This window comes from Fusarium coffeatum, assembly GCF_003316985.1.
Source record: "Fusarium coffeatum strain FIESC_28 chromosome Unknown BRIP53273_contig_69, whole genome shotgun sequence".
In the NCBI taxonomy this organism is placed as follows: domain Eukaryota; kingdom Fungi; phylum Ascomycota; class Sordariomycetes; order Hypocreales; family Nectriaceae; genus Fusarium; species Fusarium coffeatum.
The window spans coordinates 259,095-281,245 of record NW_022157865.1 but is presented as its reverse complement, the minus strand read 5'-3'; the positions used below and the strand labels follow the sequence as shown (position 1 = coordinate 281,245).

Genomic DNA, 22,151 nt, shown 5'->3' with positions numbered 1-22,151 from the left:
TGCGACGAACAGACGTGATACAGGGATGAGGTCCCGCTGAGGCAGATTCTTACCATTGAAGGCCTAGTAACTGATGATGTTGGTTCTGGTATCTGTAAAGTGAGATATTAATAAATATAGAATAAGTTGTCGATATGGAAATAACATGGATCGGGTTGTACAAGACTGTGCGTAATGAAGAGATTAGATGCGGCGATTTTCTCTGGCGAGAGAGCACCAACGCTTGATGTTTGGCACAAATGCTTATTTTTCGTAGTTTATTGAGCAACACTTTTGTCTCTGCGCTGTCTGGTCTTTGTAGACTCTTGAAGTCTTCACGATGGTTGTTTCGGTTAGTGTCATCGGACCGTGAGTGGGTGGTCTGATTCAAGTGCCGAACAGAAACATCCAGACAATCCACTTGGCGCTCCAACCACTTGATTTCAGCCCACGAGACTAGAGAATAAAAGCAAGTGGCCTGGACTTTAATTTTTTGGATCTAAGACTTTTTACTCGCGACTCAAGAGCATCAAGTATTCGTATATGTGACAAGATTGCTTGCTGATACGAGTGGCTTTGTTTGTGGTAGGGTATTTATTATCTTGGAACAAGTTTTGATCTTAAGCTGTGAAACCTCAAACGGTGGAACAGCGCTCCAAGGCCGTTCCAAACCAAAAGAGTTCATCTTTACTCTATCTAAAAATCCTTGATATGAGAGCCCTCCTGTTACTGTAAATCCATAGCCCATCAGCTGGACGTTTGATGTTGATGACTGACTTCCCTTGTGCCAAGATTGGTTACAATCAACCCCACGTGCGCCGTACACCCGGCCATCCATCGGAATTACAGCACCATAAACCCCCAACTTCCAGGGTCTTCAGCACATGTCTCTCGCTAATAAAAGTGTCTGGTTCGCTGAAGCCAGGTGCCAACCGACGTCATTTCTCAGCCAGGCAGAGCAACGCAATTGGATCTCGAGTTTCACCAACACCTCACCAAAGGATCTCGGCTTACAAGGAAACAGAGTTTTCTTATAAAACATAAAGAAAGCCTCCTTTTATCGGGCTTGGGTCCTTTGGGACGACAACCGGCAAATCATGTTTCGAAGGCTTTCTGTCCGCTCTTCCAGTGCTGCGCGCGGAGAGTACCATCCTCTTCCGCAAAATGATGCCAGAAATGAGACGCAAAACAGCATGGAGGATGCTGAGAGAAGTCAGGATGCGAGGGCTGAGAATTATCGCGATGCCGCGGCGATGCTTCTTATCAAAATGGGTCGTTCTCCCGACGAGCAGATCGCTGTTACACCAGCCGACGACGCCCGGATACTTCGTCGCATTGATCTCGCCCTCCTTCCTTTGATGCTATCTGTGTACTTCCTCCAAGCTCTTGACAAAGCGACACTTTCGTACGCTTCGATATTCGGCCTCATCGAAGACACCAAACTCGAAGGCGACCAGTACTCATGGCTTGGCAGTATTGTTTTCCTAGCGCAGCTGATTATGCAGCCTCCGCTTGCCCTTGCGTTGGTCAAGCTACCCATTGGAAAATTGACGAGCGCCATGGTGTTAGCATGGGGAACAACGCTGATACTCATGACATGGGCGAAAGAGTTCAAAACGCTGATGGTTGCGCGGTTCTTTCTGGGTGCTTTTGAAGCCAGCATAGGGCCGAGTTTCATTGCTATTACACAGATGTGGTGGAGGAGAAGGTATGGTCGGTACCTGATCAACAGAATTATGTCTAACATCTCCAAGAGAGCAGACGCTAAGAATCGGATCTTGGTACTGTATGAACGGGTTAACATGGGTGGTGAGTATACATGCCTCATGTTCGTTGAGAACCAAGCTAATGTGATTTGTAGCTTGGTAGTCTTATTACATATGGACTTGCCAGCATCGAGTCCAAGATGAAACCCTATCAGGTATGTGAGAAGCATCTGTCTGTGTTGGATTTTGCTGACATCAACAGATTATATTCCTGTTCTTTGGCGCCATCACTGTCGGGGTGTCTTTTGTGATGTTCTTCTGGATGCCAGATTCGCCCACGGAAGCCAAGTTTCTCAGTGATGAGGACAAGATCATCGCAATCGAACGTCTGCGCAACAACCAGATGGGCGTCATGTCTCGTGAATGGAGGGCTCCTCATGTCATTGAGGCATTGAAGGACCTCAAAACTTGGTTCTGGGTCGCTATGATCTTTTGCATATCAGTCCCTTCCAACGGCATTTCGACATTTGGACCTCTGATCATCAAATCCTTTGTATCGGATCCCTTTGAAACCATGCTATTCAACGTGCCCGTTGGCATCTCGCACATCGTTGCCGTCTCTATGAGTGCTTATGTATCGATGAAGTGGAAGTTGAAGGGTCCAGTCATTGCCATACTGTGTGTACCTCCCATCGCTGGGTGTGCTATCCTCTTGCATTTTGCACATAGCCTCGAGAACAAGGGCGCTTGTCTGACCGGATACTTTTGCCTGTGTACCTTTACTGGCATCAGTAAGTATCAGGTTATCTTGTTCATGAAATTAATCTAACATGTTTCAGCACCGTTGATCTATTCATGGTCAGCACAAAATACTGCCGGCGACACAAAACGCAAAACCACTTCAGCGCTCATTTTCATCAGTGCCTCCGCCGGCAACATCGTCGGCCCCCTTCTATACTCGCCCGGAGAAGCGCCAGCCTACACTCGCGGTCTGCGCGCCAACCTCGCGCTTTACGTTCTCGTCATCGCCCTCGTCATGGGTGCGTCTCTCCATCTCGCTCGACTGAACCGACTTCACAGTCAGCGCAGAGTAGCGCTTGGAAAGAGCGCCGTGCTTGTTGACCGGAGTCTCGAGACAGCGGAGGAAGTAGAAAGGATAGAACATATGGAGAGAACGCTACGAGGAGGTGCGACACTTCGTGAATCAACAGGCGACGATGAGGATAATAGGATATCACAAGCCCATGATATGGAAGACAATAGGACAGATCAGAAAGAAGGTGATAAAGGGTTTGGGGATACGACTGACTTGGAGAATGAAGATTTCCTTTTTGTGTTCTGAAGGGTTTCATGCCTGGAACCAATGAGACGACTTTACGATGATTCATAGAGATACCTTACAGCTTACGTAGAATGAGTTCACTAGTATTAAGAGCTTTTCTTCACCCGAAAATGCCGTACTTTACTATGTCTTGCTTTGCATTGATAGCCTGCCTCACTAAATTTTCTCAACAGAAAATCCAGAATAGTTGATGATATATGCTATTCTTGGACTTCAAGCCCTGCCAAGATGCCAATGCCGTAGTAAGCTGTGTTGTCATGCAAATACCCCAGGTCAAGAAGCAGGTTGCATTGCCACGTTTGAGCACCGCCACGCTTGGGACCGCTCAGACCTAAAATCAGCGCCGCAGATGACGACGCAAACACATGGATCACAGAGTTGGTTGAACCTGAGCCATTGGAGCTGAAAGCTGGCGGCTGAGTAAGAGGCCTGGGTGCCTCCGTGTTTCTTATATCTTACTCTATGTTTGTTTGTCAAGTATGCCCTCCTTTGATACCTTTACTTGCATTGTTATTCACTTTTGATTCCCATAAAGCTAAAGTGATTCCCCACCTCAAATCCCTCTAAGTGCCCCTCCTTCCAACATCACGGATCCTATTCAGAGACAGCCAAGACTCCGGCTTGGACGGTGTACCTGGTCGAATCTTCTACTTATAAGCGCCGTTTTCGCTGCATTAGCTGCAGTGCTTTTACCAAACATCTTCATAAGTGATACCTCTACTTCAGCCAAAATGGGTGGTGGACCTGAAGGTTTCCGCACCGTTGCGTATTTCGTCAACTGGTAGGAATCTACCCTGTACCATCTCATCGAAACCTCATGACTGACGCAAAACAGGGCTATCTATGGCCGAAAGCATCGTCCTCAAGACCTCCCTGTAGAGAACCTCACACATATTCTTTACTCATTTGCCAACGTTCGTAGCGACTCTGGCGAAGTGTAAGTCTTTCTTCTTCAGTCTCATAATGGAACTACTTAGCTCACACATTCCAGCCACCTCACTGATGCATGGGCTGATACCGACATTCATTGGGAGGGGGACTCCTGGAACGATGTCGGCACCAACTTGTACGGCTGTATGAAGCAACTCAACCTTCTCAAGAGACGTAACCGAAACCTCAAAGTTCTTCTCAGTGTAGGAGGATGGACCTACAGCAGCAACTTCAAGGGCCCTGCCAGCACACCCCAAGGACGTGACACATTTGCTAAGAGTTGTGTCGACCTGATCAAGAATCTTGGCTTTGATGGTATCGACATCGATTGGGAGTATCCTCAGAACCCCAACGAGGCCAGAGACTACGTCGAGCTTCTGGGTGCTGTGCGTCGCGAGATGGACGCATATGCACAGACCCTTAGCCATCCTTATCACTTTGAATTGACTGTGGCCTGTCCAGCTGGCGCGACCAACTTCCAAAAGCTCGATATTCGTGGAATGGATCAATATCTTGACTTCTGGAACCTTATGGCCTACGACTATGCTGGTTCTTGGGACCAGAACGCAGGTCACCAGGCTAACTTGTACCCATCCCGCGACAACCCGGCCTCGACCCCATTCTCTACATCCGCTGCCATCGACTTTTACGTCCGTAGCGGCGTGGCTCCCTCCAAACTTGTTCTCGGCATGCCGCTCTACGGCCGAGCCTTTGAGAACACCGATGGTCCCGGTCGTCCCTACCAGGGCGTCGGACAGGGTACTTGGGAGCAAGGAGTCTACGATTACAAGCAACTTCCTCTAGAAGGCGCGCAAGAGTACGGCGATAGGGGATGCTGTGCCAGCTACTGCTATAACCCTCAGACACGTACCATGGTCACCTACGACACGCCGCGGGTCGCCTGGGACAAGGCCGAGTACGTGAGGAAATGGAAACTAGGAGGCGCTATGTGGTGGGAGAGTAGCGCGGATAAGCAGGGTGAGAAGAGTCTGATCACAACTGTTGTAAATGGATTTGGAGGACAGGGAGCGCTCATGAGGCAGGACAACTGCATTGAGTATCCCGCGACTAAGTACGATAACTTGCGAGATGGGTTCCCGAATAATTGAGGCGTTAAAGTGGACTTTGTGGGTCAGGAGAAAGAATGAGCATTGATGACAGTCTGCAACGATTCTGCTTTCCAAAAGGGTGCTTAAGTAAATGAATAAGATGATATTCGTCGCGGCCTTCATATGATGACTCTGTTTAATTGCATTGAAATTCAAGGGCTTCAGGCATGATCAACTTTCACTTGGAGAACCAGACCTATTGGTTAAGACGATCACAGAAAGGTCACGTGTGTGTTCTCCAGCCACGACAGCCACATTGGCCCGTGCGCAAGCTGCCAAAAAATTTCCACCTGGAAAAAAAGTGTGAAAATCTTAAGTCTCGAGCCATCACCAAACTCATCCGACGCGGAACATTCCCAATTGCGGCACCGGCAGGGAACGAAATCATGTCGCACATCGACTACGCTCTATACGAAAGCCCTGTGGGCTATGCCCTCTTCAAGGTGGTGCATCAGCAGGAGGCTGTCGGTCTCAAGTTGAAAGAAGTAACCGCATCCCGATTCTGGTTGTTCTTGCGCCGTTTGCTAACATTTGTATCAGACTCAGGCCGCCGTCAATGATCTCGCCAAGTTCGGCAAGATGGTCCAGCTGGCCAACTTCAGCCCTTTCAGGTATTTTAGACTCGGATGCGTGACGATAGTGAACGCGCGATCGCTGACATTGTACAAGGGGCCATGTCGAGGCGCTCGAGAACATTAACCTCGTCACCGAGGGTATCGTCTCCGACTACCTCAAGTCCGTCCTCGAACTCAACCTTCCCCAGACGAGCGGCAAGAAGAGCAAGGTTGTCCTTGGTGTTTCCGAGAAGAACCTTGCTGGTGCGATCAAGAGCCACTTCCCTGGCCTCGAGTGCGAGACCGCCGATACTTCTGACATTGTCGGCGACGTGATTCGCGGTATCCGACTCCACGCCGACAAGCTTCTCGGCGGCCTCAAGTACGGTGATGTTGAGAAGGCCGGTCTGGGTATGGGTCACGCCTACTCCCGTGCCAAGGTCAAGTTCAGCGTCACCCGCAACGACAACCACATCATCCAGGCTAGCGCGACCATCGACTTCCAGGATAAGGGCGTCAACCAGTTCTACATGCGCGTTCGTGAATGGTACGGCTGGCATTTCCCTGAGCTTGTCAAGATTGTCTCCGACAACTACACCTACTGCAAGCTTGTTCTGGCCATTGGCGACAAGAAGAGCTTGAACGATGACAAGCTTCACGACATCGCCGCCCTCGTCGAGGAGGACGGTGAGAAGGCGCAGGCTATCATTGACGCCGCCAAGGTCTCCATGGGTCTCGACATCTCCGAGGCTGATCTTGAGATCGTCAACGGATTCGCCCAGGCCGTCGTCAAGCAGGCCGACAACCGCAAGTCCACCAACCTCTACCTTGAGAAGAAGATGTCCGACATCGCCCCCAACCTGCAGACCCTTATCGGCACTCCTGTTGCCGCCCGTCTCATCTCCCACGCTGGTTCTCTGACCAACCTCTCCAAGTACCCTGCCTCTACTCTCCAGATTCTCGGTGCTGAGAAGGCTCTGTTCCGCGCTCTCAAGACCAAGAGCAACACTCCCAAGTACGGTCTCATCTACCACAGCAGCTTCATCGGCAAGGCCGGTGTCCGCAACAAGGGCCGCATCTCTCGATACCTCGCCAACAAGTGCAGTATGGCCAGTCGTATTGACAACTTCTCTGAGGAGCCCTCCACCCGATTCGGTGAGGCTCTTAAGCAGCAGGTTGAGGACCGACTAGAGTTCTACGCTACTGGCAAGAAGCCCGCCAAGAACGCTGAGGTCATGGTACGTTGATTCGATTTGCCATCACTGATCGAATGCTAACAATTATTACAGAAGGGAGTTATGGATATCCTTGACGACGGTGAGGGTGCTGGCTCTGATGAGGAGATGGCCGACGCTCCCGTCCCCGAGAAGAAGTCCAAGAAGGAGAAGAAGGAAAAGAAGGAGAAGAAAGAGAAGAAGGAAAAGAAGCGCAAGCTAGATGAGGAGGACGCCCCCGCCGAGAAGGAGGCTGATGGCGAGAAGAAAAAGAAGAAGAAGAGAAAGTCCAAGGCTGCGGATGACGAGTAGAGCTCTTCGCATCGTTTGCCAGTGTTTGGACGTGCCTCCGTGTCTACTCGACACTAATTTGCTCCAGCACTGAACGTTTTCGGAACGAGGATAACGGGAGATGCATCTTCAGTCATGATAGACGTTGCGCAAGGGTGGTCGGACTTGGGATAATTGCCAGGATTTCCCGTCAAGTACGCTGCGATGTTGTTCTTCGAAACAGGCCCTTGGGCTTCTCAGCCCTTTGGGTTGCTTCTTCGGAGTCGTGCATCGCAATGGCCTCGTGGCGGGAGAAGCGACTTATGACGCGTGGAGAACTGGCATCTCAGGGGCCCATGCGCAATTGTTTGCGGAGTTTTTGTAGGATCTGATCTGGCTTCTGGCTTTGGGCGTTTGAGGGCATTTGGCTTGATGTAAAATTGTTTTTCACTACGAGGGAAAACACATACCCTTTGTTTACAAAAACACAATTCACTGAAAACTGCACCGGCTGACTGTGATTGTATAACGAGTGAGTAGTAGTAGGCCTGTATGTCGACCACGAAGCGACGTCGAGAACACTGAGGGGACATTACCCAGCAAACATGGAGACATGGACGTATGCCCGCCTTTCTGCACGCTACGGCCCCTCGCGAACGCTCCCCACTCCCCGGTCGGGCCCATGTTGGTGTTGAGGCAATACTCCACAAGGGCAAACAAGGCTCTGGCGAGACGAAAATTTCACCAACGAACACCAGGAAATTCATGCGAGGCTACGGAAATTCAATCGATTAGAACAGTGCAGAATGAACGTCCAGATATGAGTCGGCAGGCAGGTATGGAGAAATTGTCGAGTCTTGTAAGGCCAGAGGCCAGCAAGTATCATGACATGGTAGATTTTGGGGTTTGTGGAGTGGCGATCACTATGGCGCACAACCCCACGAGCATAACGAAGCCGTCACATTTCAAGAATTAATGTTGGTATCAAGTTTTTTGTCTTCTTAAGCGTGAATGCATTATTTCAGAAACCGGATGTGCTTTATGCTACAGCCTTTCAACGCCCCATTTTGGCACCCTATCCGTTCCGTCATCAATCCCAATCCCGTGTTGAATGCATTTATTGCTTGTCGAAGACGTAGGTCAGGTGGCAGCGACCGCAGTACTGGCGGTCCTGCATGGCAGCCATGAAGACACCAGCGCCGCACTAAGAAAGGGGTTAGCAATTGCAAGATGTGATGAGCATAAGTGGTGATGCTTACAGTGTCGCTGGGGCACTCGCGTCGAAGTCGCTCAATCTTGCCATCAGAGTCGACCTTGTAGTACTTGAGGACGGCCAGCTTGGTCTTCTTGCGCTTGTGCTTGATCTTCTTGGGGGTGGTGTAGACCTTCTTCTTGCGCTTCTTGGCCATACCACCACGGAGGCGGAGGACCAGGTGGAGAGTGGACTCCTTCTGGATGTTGTAGTCGCTCAGGGTGCGGCCATCCTCGAGCTGCTTACCAGCAAAGATAAGTCGCTGCTGGTCCGGGGGAATGCCCTCCTTGTCCTGGATCTTGGACTTGACGTTGTCAATGGTGTCGGAAGACTCCACCTCAAGGGTGATCGTCTTCCCCGTGAGGGTCTTGACGAAAATCTGCATCTTGCCTAACTGAGACGATTAGAATCCATGTCCAAAAGTGTATGTTCGAAGCAATGTGCCGTCTCGTCTCGTCTCCGCCCGTATGCGGTTACCCTCGAGGCTCAGAATTCGAAGCATCGAGATGCGCGCGCAGAGCGGGAAGAAATGCGATCGTTGGGTATCAAACAAAAGAAAAAGAGGCAATTCTCAAGCGAAAAGCAATGAAGCTCTCACTACGGAGACAGAGACGGAGACAGGCATTTGCAGCATCTTTCAGACGTACCTCGACAATAGTATTATTGCCTTCCTAAGCAATCCTCAGATGGTGCGAATGGGTTGAAGAAGATCGACTTTTGGTGGAGGTGGCGCCGGCTCAGAAATTCAGAAAGCCCAGCCCGTGAAAGCGGAGTCACATGATCTAGGGTTTTCGCCGTTGCGGCCCTGCCCCTCGCTGCCCTGGTTCTCCAGCGGTGGCTTTCTGGTGATAGTGGGGCCACAGAACATCAGCGCTTCTGCAAGCGATTCCACTCATCTTTTGGCCTTTGCCCTACCTCCAACCCACCAACTTTACTTTCGAAAAGTGGACTACTGATCGCCAACGCCTTTTTGACAAACGCACATTCTAGTGAGTCTCTTCTCTTCTTCTTTCCTTTCTTTCCTCACTTGCGTGGACCTGAATTAACCCCAGCAGCAACCGTCAAAATGGTCAAGAAGAGAAAGAACAAGTACGACTCCCTATGCCCACCAGCCAGCCGACCACGATCGCATTGCAATACCGCTGCCGACGATGCTTCACGCCTGTATCGCGATGATGCATGAGATCGATTGGACGGCTGTGACACTTCCACCCTTCGAACTCGAGTGCTAACAAGCTTCCAGCGGCCGAAACAAGAAGGGCCGCGGCCACGTCAAGCCCATCCGATGCAGCAACTGCTCGCGATGCACTCCCAAGGATAAGGCGATCAAGAGATTCACCATCCGCAACATGGTTGAGTCCGCTGCTATTCGTACGTCCCATATCCGACCTCAACTCGCTTCGAATGATCGCTTACAATCTCCTAGGTGACATCTCCGATGCCTCCGTCTTCGCGGAGTACACCGTCCCCAAGATGTACCTGAAGCTGCAGTACTGCGTGTCTTGTGCTATCCACGGCAAGATCGTTCGGTATGTTGTCCTCCTTTGCAGGAGTTTGACGACTGCGCCATGGTTGCGTATGTGCTTTTAGATGAACCTTGGTGGTACCATATGAAACATATTCCAGCCTGCCCCAGCGCAGTCGCCCACTCCTGGTACGTTTAACGATTTATGAAAACTAATCTGTAATAATAGTGTCCGTTCCGTCGTTGGCCGCCGCAACCGCGCTCCCCCTCCTCGCGTCCGCTACAACAAGGACGGCAAGAAGATTGTCCCCACTGCCCCCAAGGCTTAGATGGGTTGATACCTGGGATGGAGTCCGGTTATGATAGCAGCATTCAAAAAATGGATGGGATGAATACCTTTGGGATCATGAGACTAAGAAATTCCAAAAATCAACTGGACGACGTTTGATGTCGACGCGTCTTTGACAAAATTATTTTGCCTTTGCCCATGTGAATTGATGTGTTCAACTTTACTGTGTGATGACTAAGAGGTACCCCAGGTCTAACGGCTGTAATAGAATAAATGTCAAGGAAGTTCTAAGACAGGCAGTATGAGATACGTCGCATTCAATAGGGCATGATTTTGATGACGAGTAGATCAGTCCATATCAGAAACTGATGCGGACAGGTTTTGTTGTTGATTTCCAAGCCTATGAGTAGGAAGTCCATACGAGATGTATACAGGCAAAGCAGGCCTGCGGAATTATGAACACAATAGAAACATTGTAAAAGACATTAATTATTCTTTCTAGGTCAATGCCAGACTTCAATCCTGATATCCTTTCAACGCTTTTTGCCCGTCGTGTTTGATGTTATTTACAGTCCATCTACCCTAAAACCCGCCATCGGATAGAATCAATGCAGTCCCATTCTCTGAACAAGCATACGCATCAACACAAACTCCTCCACCGCAGCAACTTCCTGTCAAGCACAAATATCCATCACCGCAATCCGCATCCGCCTCACAGCTACCTGCGAAATTTCCACATTCAGTCCATTCAAACGCAATACCTATGCCTTCAGCGCTTGTGCCACAGACACACCCCGTTCCTGGGATGATGGCTTCTCGGGGATACGCGCATGTATCACCTTCACCTTCTGCAACTTGAGCGTCAGGACAGCATGCAATCCGTGTGGAATCTTGCACGGTGATGTTGTAGGGCCTCGTTGATTCAGGTGCCCAGTTGAGGGTAGTGATGGCGGGTATTCGGGCCGCACCAGCGATGAGCGTCAAATTGAGAGGAATGTCGCCTTCATGAAGAGCTTGGCAGATATCGTTTTCGAAACTACGGTGCGAATTGTACATGTCAATGTACTTTTCCAAAGAGCCCTTGGATGACTCGGCGTCTTTGGTGAAGAATGCCCCGAGAGCTTGCCAGAGGCGAGTGTACGCAGCAACAGCTTCGTCGGCCTCTTGTCTCGCCCTGTCAGTCCGTAGACCACGATTGGTGAGATCATTTCGAAGCTCTGATGGATCTACAATGTCTTGTCCCGACTCCTCCAACGTGGTGGCCACTGTAGACAAGTCTGGGCATGAACCTCCAAATGGATCTGTGGCGATGAAGTCGATGATTTTGTTCTTGACAGCTACCTGGCATCTCATAGAGCCAGATTGAGAACCAGGAAACGTGCAGTCGAAATCCCAGCGCCCGGTATCTTCATCAACAGTGGCTTCCGCACAGACTGTGTCACCTACCAAAAGCTGAGGGTACTGTCTCAATGATTTGTCGACGACATTGCCGCATTGGTCATGCAGGTACAGAGTCTGGCTGAAATCTAGATCGTCGGCGCGCTTCTGCCTCTTGAGGGCAGCGCACTGTACTCCAGCGAGCTCGGTTATCTGCTCGTACATGTCATCGATCGTGATGGATATGTCGTACGTACAGTTACTTCCCGAGAAGTGAATGCCCTTAGCGTCAAGTGTCACCAGAAACCCAGCAGGATCCACGACAGAGAGCCGCCCACGATGGGAGACGTCGACAAAGTACGTCCCGCCCTCTTCATCGCGGACCGTGAGATACAGTGGATTGACTCCGCCGCTTTCGAACTCAACAGACTCTATATATGGTATGGGAATCGAGACATTGTCTTCCCGAAGTCTGGAGTTAAATAACAACGCCCGACGGGTTGCGTCGCCCTCCGGATCATCGGGAAGAGTATAGCAAGTTTCTTCTGAGAGAGCGGCGGTGCGTGTAACATGCGTAAAGTTGGCTGCGGGAAATTCGGGAGCTCTAGTTGTCGTTGCGTTACCAGCAGACGCGGAACCGCTGGAGTCACCAGTGGGTGCCGAGGCTGTGGGCACAGGACTCGAGAAGGATGTAACGGCTTCGGTACTACCTGTCACAGAAGCGGTGCTATTGCCGCCGGAGACGACACTGCTGCTTTCGGTACTCGTGGGGGATTCGAAAGAGTCTGTCGGCAAAGGCAGACTTGAGATCTCCGAGGTTGGCACACTGATAGTCGGTAGAGAGACGACGCCTGAAACAGATGATGTAAAGTTCCACCCAATATCGCTGCTTTGGGTCGTGCTGGGAGACAAACTGGAGTCTGTGGGAAGAGATGCAGATGATCCTGGCCCAAATGAACCAGGTGCTGTGCCTGTACCAATACTCTCAGATACTCGAGATGTGGTATTCCAGCCCGACACCACACTCCCATTTCGAGTTGATGTGGAAATGTTCCCAGAAAGGGTCGGAACAGATCTGGCGGGCGCTGGAGTCGTCGGGAAAGGCAATGGAATCTCCGTTTGGGTCAGACTGATTGTCGGCACAGAAGCATTGCCCGTCGGCGGAGGGACGGTACCATTCCAGCTAGGAGCTACAGAGTTACTTAATGTCGAGCTCGTCACCTCTTCAGAAGTGGGAACTGTGTTACTGGGAAGTGATACGGTTGAAAATGGTACGGGAGTTCCAGTCCGAGAGATACTAATCGTCGGTAGTGTGGTATTCACACCTGATGGAGAAGCAGTGCTGTTCCAGCCAGGTATGGAACTACCACGGCGAGAAGTGCTTTCTATAGACGATTGACTTGTGAAAGGCCAAGTTGGAGTCGGAGTCGAGACGAAAGTTCCAGATCGGGATGTGCTGCTGGTCGGCACAGATACATTGCTGCTGGAAGGCAAAGAAGTGCTGTTCCAGCTAGGCGCAGAGCTTGTACCTGGGGTTACCTCTGCCGAGGATGACCGACTCGGCAATGATAATGTTGGAAAGGACATGAAAGTGCCACTCGATAGACTGATAGTCGGCACCGAGCCATTGCCCCGTGAAGAGGTGCCATTCCAGCCTGAAGCTGTACTGCCGCTCGAAAGAACTTCGGAATTCGTGAGCGCCGAGGTTGTTGGAAGTGATAGGGTTGGAAAAGGAGTAGGCGTCCCATTGGTTATACTGACAGCCGGCACAGGAACATTACTCGAAGATGGGGGAGCCGTTGAATTCCATCCTGGACCAGCACTTGGGCTTGTCAACATTGTCGAGTTAGTGGTCATTGGAGTTGTTGGCAATGGTGCACTCGGAAACTGTCGTCCCGTTCCAGTGATACTGATACTCTGAGTAGTCAAGCTCGAATTCCACCTTGTGGAGGTTGATTCGGCTGGACGTGTGCCACTTCCTGAAGGACTCGACGTCGTGTTTCCAGGGATAGACCATGGTAACGAACCGCTTGTGGTCCTAGATCGCGTCATCTCGGGTTCAGGAGTACTCGTGCTTGAAGGTTGAGGCGTTACATCCGTGCTGGACTGTCGTGATTGTGTCTGGTTACCAGATTGGACAAAAGAAGACGTAGGCCGTGTACCAGAAGTTTGGTTTTGGAACAGAGAGGACGATGCTGAGATGGGACCATGAGTATTTGAAGGAGATCCAGGAGTAGTGAGGTTCCTTGAATCGGCAGGCTTCGAAGACGTCTCGCCGAAAATCTCTGTGGCAAGACTGCTTGAGTTCGTAAATGGACCTGTCCTCGAAGCCTCTTTCGTAGTCTCTACGGAAGATGAAAGAACGGACCGAGTCTGGTTCCGTGATCCAGATGTCGTCTTCGCCTCAGTCGTTGTCATTTCAGGATAGGTCCCTGAAGCAGGCTGTCCCACAGATGCTGATGTCTCCCCATCAGTAGTCCAAGTATCCGAATATTCAACAGTGAACGAATCCTCTCGAGTCGTCGCCCTGGATGAATCGCTTGATGTACCTATGGCCTGCGAAGTCGTAACAATACATGCACACTACATTGCATGAGCATCTTCCCAAACTTGACTGAGAGGCTCACCCACGTAAGAAGCTATCCGTGTCTGGTTGTGCCGCACATACTCAGTAGGAGTACTATAGCCTGCACCGCAATGGATTCCTTCCAAAACACTCGAGCAGAACTTGCCGTCATCTTCAATGAGCGAAGAGTAGAGTGCATCGTGAGGACAAGAGGCCGTCTCGTTCCAGTTGGCAGGAAAAGCAGTGGCTAAGTGAGCGACGAAGAAAAGTAGCATCCACATGATGCTGATCAAACGAGTGTATTGAGAATGATGGTAGGTGGAAGTGGTGCTTGACTGATACTTTCGACGTTACTTATAAGACGTACAGACAGGACATCTTCCTCTAGAATATCATCTTCTTGCATCTTAGGCTTCAAGAGAACAGCTTGACAAGGCACACGATCTTCCGAGCCCTGCCTCTGTACATCATCATGCTGCTAGAAGCTGGACCTGAGACAGGAACAGCTGTCCAAATCTTGCAGAATCTGCCGAGACACGACAGTGACAGTCAAGACATACATATGGAGCCGAGAAGGAAGAGAAACAAGAACCACTCGGCACTTCTGCCCCCTGGTGAGTACCACAGCGTGTGCGTCTGCCAAATCGAGCGGGTATCTGCATGGTGTCAAAGAAGCACCAGGATTCGCGAGTCTGGTCGAAGGCGAGTGGCTTGAAGGGCTCCTCAATGTCCCAGATCCTGGTCAGAACGCGCTTGGTGAGGTGACACACAGGAGTTGAGTTCCTGGATCGTGGGACGCAAGTGTGATACGAGCGGCGGTATGGGGAGGACAACTTCAGGTTGAGTCTGTGATGAGTTGTTATCACGGCTTGTCGACAAGAAAAAGAATGACCGAAGTGGTCAGCCTGTTGGTAAATGCCAGCAACCAACTGAGGTCTCGTTGAAGTTGCGATCTAGCCAGGTCTATCTCGTCAGAACGGCTGCAAGTGAGACTCTATGCAAGAAACGTCAAAAATTTGGATATAATCATAAATCTAACCTCCGTCCATATCATTAAAGGTATCCGCAACCATGCCCAAACCCATATTCATCATCATCGTGAAATACAAGAACAAGGAACCTTTTATTTATCATCCTCCCATTTACCGAAAGGGCAATATCGTGGTATTGTTGCCTCCCTGGGTTCGTTGCGATGCCTGCTGTTGCCCTTGCGGTCTCACGATAAAGTCCTTGTTCTCAATCGTAACACTCTTGGTCATATGATTGACCTTGTACACTCCCACCAGCCGCGCCGCGAGCTCAAACATGTTGTTGCGCAGCGAGATAACAATGAACTGGGCGTTTTTGGTACGCTCCTTGATGTAGTTTGCGACGATCGAGACCTGAGCAACGTGTTAGCAAGACTCATAATACGAAATATGAAGGCTTCGATGCGGAATGCCCACGCGAGTGCGTACACTGGTGGTCGATTCACAGCCGAGTGTCTCAGGGTTAGGGTGGTACTTACGTTTCTGAAATCTAACGCGGCATCGATCTCGTCCATGACATACAGAGGAGTCGGCTTGTAGTGATGCAGGGCGAAAACAAGAGCCAAACTACTGAGCGTCTTCTCACCACCTGACAGGTTGCTAATATTCTTCCAACTCTTCTTGGGTGGCATGACACTGAACAAGATACCTTCGCTGAAAGGATCCAGACTGTCGACGAGTTCCAGCTCCGCGTTTCCTCCCATGGTGATCATCTGATACATTTCCTTGAGTCGAAGGGAGATAGCGCTGAAGCCTTCCATGAAACCTTCCAAACGCAGGCGACGCAGGTCATCGCATCGTTTCTTGGCAAAGTCTCGCTGTTCAACAGCAGATTGAAGATCGGAGGCTCGGGCTGCATGCTCCTCCACTCTCCTTCGGTACTCCGCAAGGACACCAAGATCAACGTTGACGTTCTGCGTCTTTTCTTCCAGAGCCGCAATTTCACCCTTTAGTGTCCTCTCATTCATATCGGCAAGCTCATCAGGCGTGTATCTTGGAAGCTCGTTAGGCTGTCCATTGACATGCTCCCTTTCTTCATCCTCTCCTTCCTCCTCTTCCTCCTCTTCACCCTCTTCCTCTTCCTCTTCCGCGGGAGCGTCTGTCATGTCAACATCATCTTGAGGAGCATCGTCCATTTCGACATCGCCATCGTCACTCTGTTCAGGCTTTGGTTGCGATCGACGCTTAGGCTGGCTGTTGGCTGAACCACCAACAAGGTCGTCAATGTTTTGCAGAACGATCTTAGAAAGCTTATCATTCCAGTGTCGAAGTCGTGCTTGGTTTTCGGTGAGGGCTTTCTGGTTCTCCTCAAGCTTGTTGCGCATCTCGATCTCAACTGCTCTGGTCTCGTTGAGTTCGTCTGTCTTGTCATCGAGTTCACTCTTGAGTGCCTTGAGTTCCTTCTTCTTGGCAGCCAACCCTTCCTCAGCCGCGGCGACTTGTGCTTGAAGCTCTTCAGCTCTCTCGCCTTGGTTGTTGATGTCGTCTTCAAGCTTCTCAAGGTCACGAGAAGCAGCTGCAAGTTCCTTGGAGGACTTGGCATGGTCCTTCTCGAGCTTGATCTTCTGCTTCTCAGCCTTGACCTTGCGGACCTCAGCGTTGGAAATCTCCTCATTGTTTGAAGAGATTTCCTCCTTGATGGAATCGACCTTGGCCCTTTGTGCACGGAGCTTCTCGCCACCAACTTCCATGATCTTGTCTTGCAGAGCCTTGATCTCTTCTTCCACACTTGAAGTCTCGCCATGGAGTCTCTCAATGTCCCTATTGAGCTTGGCGATCTCCTTTTGCAGAGCAGCGATACGGCTGTTATCAGTAGCAGAGGGCTGATGTTCCTTGCTAACCTCCTTGATACGTCGCTGCATATCGGCGATGTTCTTCTCAGCACTCTCAATCTCAAGGCCAATCTTCTGCATCCTGGTATCGAGTTGGGGAATTTTCTCGTTCAGCTCCTTCAATCGAGTCTCACATTCTCGTTGGTATTCCTGGAACTCCTGGAACTTGGTCTCCCAGCCATCCCGGTCGCTCTCGTACTTGGCAACCTGTTCCCTGCTGACGTCCGAGACAAGCTTGGAAGACATGAGACCTCGTTTGACGGTTGAACCACCACCAGACATGGTACCAGACTTGTCAATGAGTTCACCGTCGAGAGTGACAACTCGCCAGCGCTTGGCGCCGTACGCAATCCTGTTTGCTTGAGCAAGGTCTGCAGCGACAAGGGTGTCTTGCATAGCGTGATAGAAGGCAGGTCGGAACTTGTCCTCCTTAGCAGTAACGAGATCGAACAGTCGAGGAGCGTTCTCAGGAGTTTGGATTGGCGACAAATCTCGTCGTCTCAGCTTGTCCAAACAGATGAAGTTACCTCGTCCGACGTTGTTCTTTCGAAGGTACTCGATACATTGCTGACCGGCCTCGACAGTTTCAGTGACAAAGTTATCCAGGGCACCGCATGCTGTCGATATGGCCACATCGTACTTTGGGTCAATCGCACCAAGATTACCAAGTCGACCATGGAAGCCATCAATTCGACCCGATTCCTTCATGCGCATCAAAGCAGAAAGCACGTTGCCTCTGGCCTGTGTGTTAGACAAACTTGAGCGCGCCTCATCGGCCTTTTGACGGGCATTGGAGATCTTTGAACGAATCTTGGGCTCCTGCTCGGCAAGAACTGACAATTCAGATTTCATGTTGTCGGCCTCCTTAAGAAGTTCGGCCTTCTCAGCCTGGCAAGACTTGAGCTCGGACCGCTTAGCAGACTTGTTCTCCTCAATGGATGCGATCTTTGACTGAAGGTCCTCTAGAGCCACGGCGCCAGCATTGGCTTTCTCTTGGAGAATGTTGAGTTCACTCTCAGCGACTGCAACAGCCGATTGCTTCTGGTTGATTTTCTCATTCCAGGGCTCGAGAGACTTTTGCTTGGCGGCGATTTGGTCAGAGAAGGCTTGTGTCTTGCCTTTGAGGCTGTCTCTGATCTCGGCCAACTCAGCTTCAGCAGTTTGAACTTGTTCCTCGAGCTCAGCGATTTCCTGGGTTCGGGTATCGATCTCCAGACCACATTGCTCGATAGTCTCATCAGCTTCGACTGATGTCGCTTCGGCGTTAGCGATCGTCTTCTCGAGCTTCTTGCGCTTGTCGTCTAGGAACTTTCGCTTTTCGTCAAACTTTACACGCTCCTGCTCGAACTTGGCCATCTCCTTGACTAAAGCTTGCGTCGACTTTGATTGGATCTCAAATTCCTTAGAACCCACATCGTAATCCTCTTTGAGACTCTTGATAATTTGCTCGCTGCCGTGGTGCTTTTCGAGCTCAGCATCCAGCTGCGCTTGCATCTGAGTGATTGCCTCTTCAGTAACAGTCAGATTCTCGTTGCACTTGTGGATGAAGAGCTGGTATAGGGCAGACTGCTTCATCGCCAACTCATTTTCGTCCCGGATGTAGGCGATGGCCTTGTCTTTCTTATCCTCGAGGCTGTTCTTCTCTTTCTCAACGTGCTGAACACGGCCGCTCTTTTCCATACACACATCGTTAAGAGCCTCGACCTCGGCGGCAGACTCTTCGATGGGAGTCTTGTACTTGGAAGTCCCGATAATGTCCTCGAGATACTCGAGCAGACCATCTTCGTGTTCGTTGCCGGCCTTGGCCTTCATTTGAGCAATGGACTCGACCTCACCCTGGAGAATCAGGAAACGCTTGTGATCAAGATCGACGCCCCGATCGCGGAGGAGTGTCGTGACTGTTGTGAAGTTGGATTCTTTTCCATTGATATAGTATTTGCTCGAGTTATTCTTGAAAGCTTTTCGTGAAATAATGAGTTCGGAGTTGGGAATAACCTCGTGGCCGCCACCAGGCTGAACAAATTAGCTTGTAATCTTGTTTGGACATTAGTTTTCTCACCTGGTCCATAACCTCCTGAAAATAGACAGCGACCTCACAATGGTCCAAGTTTGGATATTGAGCCGAGTTGTGAATCAGAGCAGAGATCTTGCCCTGTCGCATTTTGCTAGCTCGAAAACCGAAGACAAAGAGTAGGGAGTCGATAACATTAGACTTTCCAGAACCATTGGGTCCCACAACAGACGAGAAAGACGCATGGAAAGGACCAACTTCTTGTCTGCCAGCATAACTCTTGAAGTTGTTGAGAATAAGATGTGTCAAGACAATTCTTGACTTTGGTGTAGTGTCTTCAGCAACTGGGATGGCCATTGTCCGTGACTTTAAGACAATATCCATAGGCTTTTCCATGATGGTACTCATGGGCTTGATCGGCTTAATAGTAGCCTGGGTATCGTCGACGTTTGAAGCATTCATACTGGCATCGGTGATGTCGGCTATAGAAGCCATTGGCTTTTGAGAAGACTCTGGAGATTTTGGGGGTTTCGCTTGCGGTGTAGGAGGCAGCTCAGGGACTGATGAAATGGAGCTTCTAGCCGTGCTCTTGCGATTTCGAGGCGAAGGCCTGGCTGGCGAAGATGACATGGGCTCCGTCTTGATTGTTGTGTCGGCATCGAAGACCGCGCTGGACTCTGTCGCAGTGGTAGGAGTGGGAGCCTTTTTGGGACGACCTCGAGGTCTAGGGGCAGCAGCGGGAGTAGGCGCTGGCGTTGTTGACTTGCGACCACTTCTGGTTGTTCTTCTGGCTGGCTGGGGCTCTGGTTCAAAGTCCTCTTCTTCATCTTGGACTCTGGAGCGGTTGGAAACATCCTCTTCGTCGTCAGATTCAACAATGGCGGTGCGCCTTGTTGCGCGCCGGGGTCTAACAGGGGATGACATTCTGAAGGACTGTTCTTGTCACAGACAAGAGAAAAATATGAAGGATTGTTGTAAAGAAATGTTAGTATAAACGCAGAAGCAGTCTGACCGTTGTAATTCCAGGTCGACCGGTTTGTTGTGTGAAAGAAAGCTGTACAAATTCAACGGTTGCGCCCCGCGTTTGTTTAGAATTGTCCCAACCTGGAATCGGCCATGTAAACAACAAGTACGTACCACACAGGCCACCCCGCCGGAATGATTTCACGTGATCCCGCGATGGAGCTTCACTTTTTGGCTTGGCCGGTTTCGCGATAGCTTTTTGAAGCTATTTAGCTAACAAAACATTGCTTGAGTCGCAAACATTGGCCCAATCTTTCGACACCGTAAATCGCCCACAATGTTCGACTACACCAATCTTCACCACGTTTTTACTGAAGGGGTAGCCAACCCCTACGATCGCGAGACCCAGCGAGAAATCGAGACGTCTCGCAAGAGTTTCGATGGCGCTTTGTTTATTGATCGCGTTCTGAGAGCTGTCGGAATCACAAAGGGTAGGTGTTGCGCAAAGCCATGAAGGATCGCTTCTTGTTAACACTATTCTCACAGCAAAGATATACCCTCCCAAGACCGATAATGCCTTGAAGCAGCTGCACCAGCAGGTTTGCGAAGCCAACATGTCCACCCACCACAAGTTCTCCATTTTCTACTACATTCTTCTCGATTTCGACCGAACATCAGGTCGCGACAACGTTTCCGACGCTTTTGTGGATGCATCTGGCATGCCTAAGAAGTACCAGATCTTCATGAAGGGTCTGTGGTATCTCGATCATCGAGACTTCTCGGTAAGCTTTGTGACTGTGCTGGCCCGTACAACGACTGACAAGTTCTTACAGAGAGCGCTGGAGTACATCTCGCACCCTTCTCTTATACCCGACTTTGCAGATGATATCATCACCGTCCTCGTTCGCTCTGCTGAGGACCACGATTACAGTATTGCTCTATCGTACTTTTATGCCGTGCAGCCTATACTCAAGACGTCTGCTGCTCTTGAGCTCCTCTTCAATGCCATGGCGCACACAAATATCTCTGAGGCTTTGTTTTACTCCCGAACATACCCTCCCCACACCAGGGAGATGCTCTTCAGTCAATTGATTGCTGCCGTCTTGGATGGCTCAAGTGAAGACTTCTCGGACCGAGCCACTGAGCTCGCCTTCTTACCCTTCGACAAATCTGAGGAAGCATGGTTCGAAGAGTACCTACTCCATGGCAACGGAAAGAATCACAAGAAGGCCAAGGACACACTTGTCATCCGTAAGATCGCTTGCGACCAGTTTGCTGAGGTGTCAAAGATCCGAAATGGCGGCCAATGGTCTGGAATCTTAGAAGGTATCAAGGGTGGAATCAGTGGCCATGCGGAGTAGAGGCCGTGGATCTAGAACCAGGTGCTATCTAGTTAATGGTTGTGCATAGCGTAGGCGTTAAATCGGTCTTCCGTTACCCTTTAGACTGGATGACAAATGTTAATACTTTGAATTCTAATTGAAATTTGTTTTCTTGGCCCATCCCATAAGTTCTATTCAGTGTATGTGCTTATTTCGGGACCCAGAAGACTTATGCACATGGCGAAATGCTTATTTCACAGGAGCGCCTCCACCACCACCACAATTACCATGATTTGCAATCGGTAATCTGCTTCTGTGCCTCGGTAAAGATGGGCCTTTGTGACTAAGGCAAAGTCTGAAGATGTAGATTTTTGAGTCAATGGTTTGCCGAGCCGAGGCATCCAATGGAATAGTACCGGAAACTAAACGGGTATGCCAGGGTGACCTTGTACAAATGTATGTATCCAGCGAGAGGGATATGTAGATCCTCCGCAAGGTATTGTTTGTGGGACTCGAGATAAGCTCAGTGGAACTCGCTGATATTTTATGCTGACATCAGGAGGAATTTGACCGGGATAAGAAAGACTCAGTTTTGGATTAGAAGTTTGACAATCCTTGGGGCTCTACCATAGAAGGTCGAGAACGGGCAGAGCTTGCGAGGTCATCGTCCGTGTCGCGTGTCAGCCACTTCTTATGTCCGTTCTCCCGAAAGTTTATAACACAGTACGGATAGAATTCGACGGCTTCACAACGGCTCTTCAGTCTCTAATTGTAGTGGCGTCTTAGGCTTAAATCCGTGAGAACTTTTCTCGCCGTCCTTTGGTTACAAACTCGGGATTGTCGGGATTCGCACTCGACATCGATAACACCCCAGTCCAAGTGATGGATCCATAATATCTAAAGGTCCGAATACTCCTCTTGGCTTTGGTTCCAAGCTGACAG

At 50.2% G+C, this 22,151-nt stretch overlaps 6 protein-coding genes across 6 annotated transcripts; 4 read left to right on the top strand and 2 right to left on the bottom strand.

Annotated features, from left to right (window-relative positions):
- Nucleotides 1-1,076: 1,076 nt before the first annotated feature.
- On the top strand, nucleotides 1,077-3,027 carry FIESC28_03298 (uncharacterized protein; the record flags this gene model as incomplete). The annotated part of the gene is made up of 6 exons (XM_031157447.1): nucleotides 1,077-1,687; nucleotides 1,734-1,788; nucleotides 1,841-1,900; nucleotides 1,948-2,363; nucleotides 2,415-2,476; nucleotides 2,525-3,027. 6 exons carry the CDS (start codon nucleotides 1,077-1,079, stop codon nucleotides 3,025-3,027), a joined length of 1,707 nt encoding a protein of 568 aa, XP_031018579.1.
- Nucleotides 3,028-3,758: 731 nt separating this feature from the next.
- FIESC28_03297 (uncharacterized protein) lies at nucleotides 3,759-7,146 on the top strand (the record flags this gene model as incomplete). The annotated part of the gene is made up of 7 exons (XM_031157446.1): nucleotides 3,759-3,808; nucleotides 3,863-3,964; nucleotides 4,019-5,029; nucleotides 5,224-5,551; nucleotides 5,607-5,677; nucleotides 5,736-6,858; nucleotides 6,910-7,146. The coding sequence occupies 7 exons, from the start codon at nucleotides 3,759-3,761 to the stop codon at nucleotides 7,144-7,146; spliced, it is 2,922 nt and encodes a 973-aa protein (XP_031018578.1).
- A 1,075-nt stretch (nucleotides 7,147-8,221) lies between these two features.
- On the bottom strand, nucleotides 8,222-8,741 carry FIESC28_03296 (uncharacterized protein; the record flags this gene model as incomplete). Its single annotated transcript, XM_031157445.1, has 2 exons — nucleotides 8,222-8,308; nucleotides 8,364-8,741. The coding sequence occupies 2 exons, from the start codon at nucleotides 8,739-8,741 to the stop codon at nucleotides 8,222-8,224; spliced, it is 465 nt and encodes a 154-aa protein (XP_031018577.1).
- Nucleotides 8,742-9,422: 681 nt separating this feature from the next.
- Nucleotides 9,423-10,150, top strand: FIESC28_03295 (uncharacterized protein; the record flags this gene model as incomplete). Its single annotated transcript, XM_031157444.1, has 5 exons — nucleotides 9,423-9,445; nucleotides 9,600-9,727; nucleotides 9,783-9,932; nucleotides 9,983-10,010; nucleotides 10,051-10,150. The coding sequence occupies 5 exons, from the start codon at nucleotides 9,423-9,425 to the stop codon at nucleotides 10,148-10,150; spliced, it is 429 nt and encodes a 142-aa protein (XP_031018576.1).
- Nucleotides 10,151-10,692: 542 nt separating this feature from the next.
- Nucleotides 10,693-19,848, bottom strand: FIESC28_03294 (uncharacterized protein; the record flags this gene model as incomplete). Its single annotated transcript, XM_031157443.1, has 6 exons — nucleotides 10,693-14,043; nucleotides 14,421-14,513; nucleotides 14,614-14,899; nucleotides 15,200-15,435; nucleotides 15,561-18,926; nucleotides 18,973-19,848. 6 exons carry the CDS (start codon nucleotides 19,846-19,848, stop codon nucleotides 10,693-10,695), a joined length of 8,208 nt encoding a protein of 2,735 aa, XP_031018575.1.
- A 376-nt stretch (nucleotides 19,849-20,224) lies between these two features.
- FIESC28_03293 (uncharacterized protein) lies at nucleotides 20,225-21,248 on the top strand (the record flags this gene model as incomplete). The annotated part of the gene is made up of 3 exons (XM_031157442.1): nucleotides 20,225-20,378; nucleotides 20,434-20,669; nucleotides 20,721-21,248. The coding sequence occupies 3 exons, from the start codon at nucleotides 20,225-20,227 to the stop codon at nucleotides 21,246-21,248; spliced, it is 918 nt and encodes a 305-aa protein (XP_031018574.1).
- Between the last annotated feature and the right edge of the window lie 903 nt (nucleotides 21,249-22,151).